At 39.4% G+C, this 9,725-nt stretch overlaps 1 protein-coding gene and 1 gene segment (V, D, J or C); both read left to right on the plus strand.

The window, feature by feature from the left end:
* Positions 1 to 9,725, plus strand: part of LOC307201887 (uncharacterized protein) — a 284,712-nt gene that overhangs the window by 234,105 nt on the left and 40,882 nt on the right. The window contains exon 3 of one of the 2 annotated variants that reach the window (XM_079951408.1): positions 7,090 to 7,159. In XM_079951408.1, coding sequence (XP_079807534.1) covers positions 7,090 to 7,159 — 70 coding nt within the window. Of the gene's footprint in view, positions 1 to 5,227; positions 5,284 to 7,089; positions 7,160 to 9,725 lie in introns of both variants that reach the window. The other variant, XM_079951407.1, reaches the window with a different exon arrangement.
* The window catches only part of LOC307201889 (Ig mu chain C region-like), an 86,047-nt gene continuing 81,985 nt past the window's right edge, over positions 5,664 to 9,725 (plus strand). Inside the window, exon 1 of the C gene segment in view lies at positions 5,664 to 5,712.

Below are 9,725 nucleotides of genomic sequence, written 5' to 3' on the forward strand. Positions count from 1 at the left end.
GAAGGCCCAGGGAGAGGGTAATCATCAGACACAGATCAACATCCTCACTCCTAAAATCCCATTACAGCTAGTTCTGATCTTTACCCATGCACTGTCCTTAATACACTTTCAATTGTAAGGGTTAGAAGCATGTCATTGTTGTTGTCATTGGTGGGTTGGTTGTTTTATCTAAGGTTCGCAAGATGATAAAAATTTGAGCCCACTGATAAAATCTCCACCCGTGTAGGATTGTGGATGATGAAGCAACTGACTTATTTTATAAGCCAAATGAAGAGACCCGTGTAAAGAATAGAAATATTTTCCATCACATGGTGTGTTTATTTCCATGGCAGAATTCATCACTTAGGGCTGAAATATTACAAACACATCCAAAACAATGATACTCTGCCTCACTCAGCGATAAAAGATTTAGTTCTAGTACGAACCATTGTGGGAGAATATAGTGGGCCACAGTGCTACATCTCAGTACAAAAACTGCTTGCTGGGATGTGTGCAAGGGCAAAGAGGGTGTTCTCTCTATAAGGTACCAAAAGCTCCTCCCTCAAATGGGCAGGCTGAAGTCTGGGTTTTTAGTGCCATCATCCTGAAATCCATCATAGAGTACCAAAAGACAATCCCCAGAAATGAATAAAAATACACATAAATCATTATGATGCAACTCTGTCACTAAATTGTAGCCTTCTCTTTCTTTGCTCCTTTGGAAAGGGCAGTATGCTGAGTGCCAAACTTTATGGCAGCCGCCCTATTCACACCAGCAGCTTATTAAAATATTTGCTCCATTTAAAGGTAATGTGTAGGAAAGCCATATGCTTTACAGGGCAGTTTTTATCTAAAAGGTTACTCAGCCTGAGTCTGTTTAGAAGGTAAAGATCCATAAGCTGGGAGATCAGAGACCTTGAAGTTACCCATCTAAATTCAGCACCCGGACAGCTGGTGGCACACATATGAGAATAGCTACAGTTTTCCCCCCAAACAGGTTTTTGCTCTGCTGTGGCTCACAGTGAGACACCAGCTGAAGGGCACCATGATAAGGGAATATAGGAAAACATTGCTTGTGAGCAACGAAAAATCTTCAGAGAGCAAACAGTTATTACGAGTCATGGCTGGTGGACTGCACTCACGCTTTACAGAGAAGACTGCAGCGAAACTGAGCATATTAGTTTGGAATGACTGAGCCGGTGCGTCCTGAGAGCTGGCTAAGTATTAGTGTCCACAAGCATCACATTCAAGAATGCACTAGGAAAACAATGGTTTTTGTCAAGACTTGACTCATTGTGGATGGGGCACAGTGGTGCATTCCCCTACAAAAACCTCTTTGGACATAAAGAGAGGAAGCTTCTAGATTCACTCTGTTAAGTGCATCTGTACTGTGACAAAGAACGATGCCTATTGCTGTTTGTCTTCAGGGTAATGCAGATGATCAAAAGAGCAGAAGAACTGCTGGATCAAGCAAAGATCCAACCATTCCTGTGTGCTGTTTACATCACCAGCTGAGCAGATGAACTCTGGAAGCTCAGAGGCAGGGTGAGAGGAGGGGAGGGGCGTGGGTAGCGCTGTGGTCTAATCCACTGAGCCTCTTGGGCTTGCCAATCAGAAGGTCAGCAGTTTGAATCCCCGCGACGGGTTGAGCTCCCGTTGCTCTATCCCAGCTCCTGCCAACCCTAGCAGTTTGAAAGCATGCCAGTGCAAGTAGATAAATAGGTACCACTGCAGTGGGAAGGTAAACAGCATTTCCGTGCATTCTGGCTTCCATCACAGTTTTCCATTGTGCCAGAAGCAGTTTAGTCATGCTGGCCACGTGACCCGGAAAGTTGTTTGTGGACAAACGCCAGCTCCCTCGGCCTGAAAGCGAGATGAGTGGCACAACCCCATAGTCGCCTTTGACTGGACTTAACCGCCCAGGGGTCCTTTACCTTTACCTTGGATCTGGGACTCAAATGAGTGCTGCCTGTGAACAAGTTCCATTTAGCTAAATGATGATGATGACCTTTAACATGGGGCCTCTCTGGATGAATAGTGGCTTTTTCTAATAAATAATTCAATTAAAATGCCAATGAGCATAGGAAATGCCTCAACAAATCAGGGTACCCAGCTACCTTGTCTACCTAAGGCCACATTCACACCATACATTTCAAGTACTATGATACCACTTTAAACTGTCATGTCTTCTTCCAAAGAATCCCAAAGAATAGGAGTTCCATATTCCCCCTCCAGAATTATAGTTCCCAGAGTGATTTAACAACCAATCCCTCTTCACATGGAACTCTTGGAATTACAGCTCTGTGAGGGAAATAGGGGTCTTCGAACAATTATCAGCATCCTTAACAAACGTCAGCTCCCAGAATTCATTGGGGGAAGTCAGGCCTTTTTTTTTCAGCCAGAACTTACCACAACTCTCCAAAATCCAGTTCCAGCACCTCTCAGGTGGGCCCATTGCCATTATAAAGAACAAGGAGACATTCATTGTGAGTTCCGGCGCCTCTTTTTCTAGAAGAATAGCACTATGACTATTTAAAGTAGTTTTATATTGTTTTAAATGTATGTTGTGATTGTGACAGTAGTCTAGCATTTTGCTTTGAGTAGTGGCAAACCAGATGCCTTTGGGATTTCACAAGCAGCCCACAAAAGCAGGGAGCATTCAGCCAATTGGTGCGAAAGGAGGATAGAACTTTTTTTATGTACGCCACAACAGCAGCAAGAATATTCATCGCAAAGTATTGGAAGACACAAGATCACAAGATCTACCCACCCGGGAAGAATGGCAGATGAAGGTGATGGAATACATGGAACTGGCTGAGATGACTGGCAGAATCCGGGACCAAGGAGAAGAGTCGGTGGAAGAAGATTGGAAAAAATTTAAAGTTTATCTTCAAAAATATTGTAAAATTAAGGATTGTTAGAAAGATGTTGGAAAAAGAAAATTATGTGGTTTTGGCAGAAATGACATAAAGGATTAAGTAAAAATGAATGGGTGAAAGAGAGAACGTAAAATTATAGTATATTAAGACAAATTATTAAGATAAAAATAAGGTTGGAAGGATTTGCTGAAATAACAATTTGAACTAGAATACAAAAATGGGAGGTGTGAGGAGGTCAAGGAAATAAGTAAAGGAAAGAAAGCTATGTAAAGGTTCGATTTGTTCTTTTTTTGGTATTGATTGTATTTTTTCTGTTTTTTTACTTTTCTTTTTTTCTTTTTTTTCTTCTTGTAATCTTTAAAATTTGAATAAATATTATTTTTTTAAAAAAAAGCAGGGAGCATTCAGCTTACTACCCGCTTGTCAGATTATAACTGCCGTCAAACATGGAGGTTCTGTTTAGGCTTTTCTCCTTCGAGAATTTGTCTAATCAATTAAACTATTGCCAGTCACCATATACGTGGCATGGCAAAGGGCCGATTGACCAAAGACCTCTGGTCCAATGCCTCTCTTCAACTGGGTGATTTCTGAGGAATTTCAGATTTCTCAAACATTGGGGTCAGAAATTTAAAATCTGAAAAATATCAAAAAAAAATGTAAAAGGGGGGCATTATTATAGCAACACAAAAGCACTTTTTTACCATATTGCTTGAAGGATGTAGTAACACTTTTATTAGCGCAATTTATATGTGATGCAATAAGCCAATTATCAATGTAATTTGTATGTACTTTTGAACCACCTCTCAGAATAATGCATGTATGGGGATTCAGGTGCAAATACAAATCTCCCAACTCAACACAAAACTATCAAAACTGGGCATTATCTAACAAAAAGGAGAAATCATTGCCTTCCTATCAGAAAGGAACAGAACAAATTATCTGTGGCGAGGAGAGGGCATATCGGAGCCTTCTTTTAAAAAAAATAATACAAAGGAAGCATGATAGATTCTAGATAAAGTCTGTGGTCTGGCTCTTTTAAGCTGTATCTATATCAGACTATGCCCAGATGTTTCTTAGAGATGTTGGTTTTAAAAAAAAAAATGTTTGTGGTTAATGGCAGGAAACTTTTTGCTGTGCCATGCAATGGTGTTCTCTTCTGCTTTCTAAAGTAACTCCGCAATGATCATTTATTGATCGATCAAAGGTGGTCTCATTGAGCCTCTCCTTTACAGAGTTATGATCTGTGCTACCACAGTTATTGGCTCAGTGATACCTACAGCTCTCATGTCCGCCCCACCTGGATCCTTATTTATCTGCCAACTTCACACACACACACAATCATTTCCCCTTTCTCTCTGCCACACTTTCCAAGAATTTCTTAGAGATTATTACCTAGAATCTTTGCGAAATGCCATTTCAATGCAAACAAGCCGTGTTTTTGACAAACTGCTGTATTAAGGAAATGCCGTTTGTTACATCAGCTAACAGGTAAATCAATCTACATATAATTCTCTAACCACTGGTGCCAAGTACATTGTTAATTATATTTATTGACTCAAATCAGACTATCATGATAAAGCCTGCCAAGATATTTTGACTAGCCAAGGAAGTCAGCTAACTAGGATTGGAGGGCTGGGGGAACTGGAGGCATGAAGGGAGTCAATTTGTGTTTATAAAGAGATGGAAATTTTTGGTGTCCAAATGTGTCTGAAACAGGTGGCCAAAGTTTTCATTTTCAGAGCAAATGGCAGCTTGGGGAGGAGGGCATTTTCCTCAGAAAAAGAGTAGGGCCCCCAGAGAGAGGTGGACAAACCATGGGAAGATCCGATCATGGATCTCCTGTTAGATTTAGCTGATGTGCAACCTACAGAAAATTGTAGTAGGTGGTTAATCCAACAACAACTTTATTATTGCATTAGCTGTGTGGCCATAGCATAATATACATAGAAATAACAACATCAAATAGGGGGGGAGGTAAAGGTGGTTAATCATCACTCTCCGGTCTCTTGAGCACCCACTCACAGCTTTTCCTCAGCTTCATGAAGGTTGCTCTAGAAAAGTATTTTAAGAGTTCCAAAGTACTCTGGTCAGCAATCTGAAAGGCTGGGCATCCTTACAACAGACAACGGTTTGCCAAGATGCACTGCGTACAGTAGAATGCAATCCTGTGCACTTCTACTCAGAAGTAAGTCAGCAAGGCTTATTCTTGGCATGGTGTATTGCAGCCTTGTTTTGGAGCTTTAAAGGTCCATCAAGATAATGCACATTATCTACTCAAAATAGCTCTGCCTTCATGGTGAGCTTCACCCACAAATTCAAACTAAGAAAAGAGTATTTGCAGACATCCTGTTAGGAGTGATACAACTGTGCTACTATGATGCTTTTGATTACTGGGGACAAGGGACTGCAGTCACCGTTACTTCTGGTAAGACAAAAATCTTCCTTTTACTCTTTGCAACTTCACAGATTAACATAGGCTGCTTTTTTGCACACATAGACACAAAATTAGCCACAGCATCACAGAATGGGATGTACTGTAGCAACTTCCTAGGTCCTAAATTAGTGCTTATTTGCGGCTTTCATTGTTGCTATTGTTATGTGTTGGTGGAATATGGCTTAGATGCCACAGAACCCATATTCGGACAAGGGGCATTGATAAATAACTGTCAGAAAAATTACCGCCTGTTCCTCATGTGTCGGGACACAGCTAGATCTGACCAGGGTCTTGAAGAAGAAGCAGCCACTTGCACTAGTGGGTGCATTTTTGCACGTATTCTCGAGGGGAGAGATTTACTGTGTGACTGGGGTGCTTTTGACAGCTGGGGACCAGGCACCCTGGTAACCGTCACATCAGGTAAGCCACTGCACATCAGTTCCACAGAATGTCTTGTTATTTTTTGAGAAGGCTTTGTATGAGTTTTCAGTTGCATGAATTTCATTGCAATTATCGCTGACTGCCCCTGGCTTTGAAACTGCATGCTTTTAAGTCACTAAACAAAGGTTGAAATGTTATTCACTTGTATAGTTCTTAAGATCTAGGTTGTTTTCCCAGGTTAGTGGTGTTCATGTTGATCATCAGCTTAACTTTCTGTGTTTCATTGTAATAGAGAGGAGCTCAAACAGTCAAATACAGCCCAGGTTAATATTAAAAATTTGGACTTCTTTAGATAGAAAAGGGAGGAAAGATCCAAGGCATTTTGGAATAATCAATGCTATGCCAATTATTAGGAAAAGGCTTCATAGTGTTCCCCACTTCTGCCATATATAGACTGAGATCGTAGTTTATGAGTAATAAATGCTGCATTAAAGTGAGAGGCTGGAGTTAAGCACATTGCCCAATATATTGGTGAGGCCAATAGACATTGCAATGCTCTAGAAGGCTTTAAAATATCCCACCTAGCTGGAAAATCTTTCAGTGAATTCATTCCTGAAATTTCCTACTTGGTGGCAGTCTTCCTGAAGTTTTTGGAAGCACTCTGCAGACAATTTTCAGGCCAAATTACTTCCATCTATAATGAAATAAAATATAAAAATTAAAGAGAGATTGTTGCGAAGGTATGTTGGTTCCTAAGTGGTTTTTGTAGAGAGGAAGTACAAAACAACCCTAATGTGCTACCCATTTGATTATTGGGGCCAAGGAACCATGGTGATCGTAACATCAGGTAAAAAGCTTTTCCTACTCTTACTCACTTATTTTGTAACCTTTTTTTTTTTCATTATCTCAGTATATCTGTGTCATATGAAATGCAATTGTTTTGAGACAGTGACAACTAAGGGCTTCTTCCAATGTTCCTTTGTGCAGAACTTCACCAAGACCTACACCTCAAAATTTGTTCAGACATTGCTTAAAATGTATGTCTGTTTCACTGCTGAGACATCTGTTTGGCTAACCATCTCTAAGAGATTTCTTTGAATACTTTTCTCACCAGTGAACTGCACAAACATCTGACCATTTGTAAATGCCTAAGTCTCAGTTAATGCTCAGTTAATTCTGAAAAAACAAGTGGCGGGTCAGAGGACTTTTTATGTTGTCTAATATTTTTTTGTGATTGTGAAAAACATTGCTGGTCTTCTACATGGCTTAGTTTGAAATTAACCATAGGAAAGGTTGAAAACAGATCTAGAAAATTGTTTTGAAGCCAAAATGTGTGGGTGGAGCATTTCTTCATTAGACCAAAATAGTGTTGCTAAAAGGTCCAAGCAGAATGAAGTTTCTGTGCCAAGTTGCTAGTTAGAACAATCTGTGTGCAACTGGTACTTCGATGTCTGGGGACCTGGAACTCAGCTGATTGTCACTTCAGGTAATATTTTTGTTATCTCTCAAATGTTTGAGGCAGATCACTGCCTCAGCAGATCACTTTCTGTCTGTTCTCTTAAATTCTGGAGAAATAGGTCGCCGTCAACCCCAATTACTGTCTAAGGTTCATAAGAAACAGGAGTCAATTGTTTCATTTGTTTTCTTTTGAGAGCTACAATGCTAAATGCTTTTTTTTAAAAAAAAAAAAAGGAATAGAATTCTTTGTGAGATTCCATAGATAAATGCTTCAGTTCACAACCTATTCAATGCAAGCGATTCTTGTCAGCAGGGCTGTGGCAGAATAGTTTGGAGTCTGGATTACAGTCTATCCTGGGCAAAACGTGAGAATTTCCATTTATTTATTAGGCGTGCCAATGAATTAAATTATTATAAGCATGTATAATTAATAGTTTTTTTATTGAAAAGATGGAAGCTTAAGCCTCACATCTTAACATTCTTCCCTGTGGGTAAATACTCCAAAAGTCATTAGGACTTGTTCACAAATCAGTATGTTGAGGGCCGCAACCACTGAGTGTGGGAATACATTTAATCTTGAAAGCCCTCTAATTCCCTGTATAAACCGGGTGGGTCAACTTCTTGTGCATCTTAAGAAAGAGATCTAACCAGTGTGATGGCTTGAGATACTGGGGAACAGGGACCCAAGTCACTGTCACTACAGGTAAGAACAAAAAGCCCTTGTTATTTCTGTCTTTAGAAAAGCTGCTTGGAATTTTTTTATTCTTCCATTACCAGGGTTGGTTAGTTCTTCTGTTGCTGTTTTCTGGGTTCTCTAAGCTCTAGGGAAAATATGTTTCATTCCCGTGGAAAGTCTCGCTTATCTAGTGCCACAGCATAATTCTATCTATAGTGCAAGCAAAAGTGTTTGATCTTGATTTTGTGTGTGTGTGTGTGTGTGTGTGTGTGTACTCAAGAAGAAATGGAATATAAGCATGACCCCTATCTTAGCTTGATGAAAAAATCCTATATATTGTTAGTTTGCTGATCAGGCTGAACTTGGACCACTTAGTGGATAGCTCATATTCAATGAAAATTTTAGTGATTTTGATACCTGGGGCCCAGGAACCCTCGTCACAGTCTCAGCAGGTAAAGGGGGGAATATACTTTAGCAATTTCTATTTAGGAACTTGCACACCTCTCAGTAGAGAATTATGTGCTGTGTTACTATGCCTACTTCACTCACTGGGGCCAAGGGACCCTAGTGACCGTCACTTCAGGTAAATCATACATATTCTTACTTATTTCAATCTGTTTGATTGCAATGTTCATTCTTTAAAAGTTAAGGTTGTCCCCAAAGACATAGATCCTTGTACTGGGTTATGCTTTGGATCAAACCTAACTATATTTGTTTAGCTGTAACTAAAAATGTTCCATAGGTCCCAGGAATACAAGATTTTTTAAAAAAATAAATCATAGTCCCCTTACACTGAGCATTCAGTGGTGTATTTCAGTACAAACTTGACAAATATTTAAATGAGCCGTTAAATCTAGATACATAGATGTCTGGAGAGAATGTCAAATACTATTCCATTTAAAGTCTTGGCAACAGGAAAGTATTGTTTAGTTTTTGTTCGCACAACACTGGCAGGTTAATCAATGTGATTACTATGCTGCCTTTGATTATTGGGGTCCAGGGACCATGGTGATGGTATCTCCAGGTAAGGATTTTCTATTCCATGTATCTCTTTGATTTAAGTAATTATTATATTTTACAATAAGATCTTTACTGGGTTTTAAAAAAATGTCCTAAATGCAAGGTGGAGTAGTAGGTGTTTTCTGTCTCTTTATGGCAAGAGAAAAATCAGTTTCAATTAAAACAGAAGGGAAATATAGTTTTGTAAATAAATATAATATATAATGGGAGGACAACATAGGAGATGTGACCTCTGGCATCTTGAGCTTTGAGACCAGTAGGTTTTTAGTCACTCAAGGCAGGAATTAGTGTCACTGTGATTACAATGCTTTTGACATATGGGGACAAGGCACCCTGGTTACAGTGAGCAGTGGTAAGTTAAAATCAATGTTTTCCTTCTGTCTAGTTGTGTGTGATTTTTCTATCTTTTTCCCAAAGTGACTGTTGGGTATAAAAACAGCCTGGTACCTCAAACTGACTGCCTTTCTCAACCTAGTTATGCCGGAATCATAGAATCCTAGAGTTGGAAGAGACCGGGGTAATCTCTTTAAACCAAAATAGATATCTTAATTATGCATCAGTCCAGCTCATGACCCAAACTAAGTTAATAACAAAACAGGGGCTTCAGAGAAATGCCTTCTAAAACTTAGAAATGTATATGTTTAAATTCCACAACCTTTTCTTTAAAACATCTTATGCCGGTTGGGTAACTACGGTAGTTTCGCATAACAAAAACAACAGAGAGTTCTCTGCAGGCTTAGAAATGAAAATTTATGGTGGCAAAAGCCACAAAGTCTAAAAAAGCTTTTGTGACTACAAAGCTTTCCTCTCTTTACAGTGCTGAGAAGCTCTTTGTTGTTTTTCTTAAAGTATTCAGTTGTCTTGAACAATCCAGATTTAATTATGTTCTGCATCTTAA

This window comes from Podarcis cretensis (genome assembly GCF_951804945.1).
Source record: "Podarcis cretensis genome assembly, chromosome: 13".
Taxonomy (NCBI): domain Eukaryota; kingdom Metazoa; phylum Chordata; class Lepidosauria; order Squamata; family Lacertidae; genus Podarcis; species Podarcis cretensis.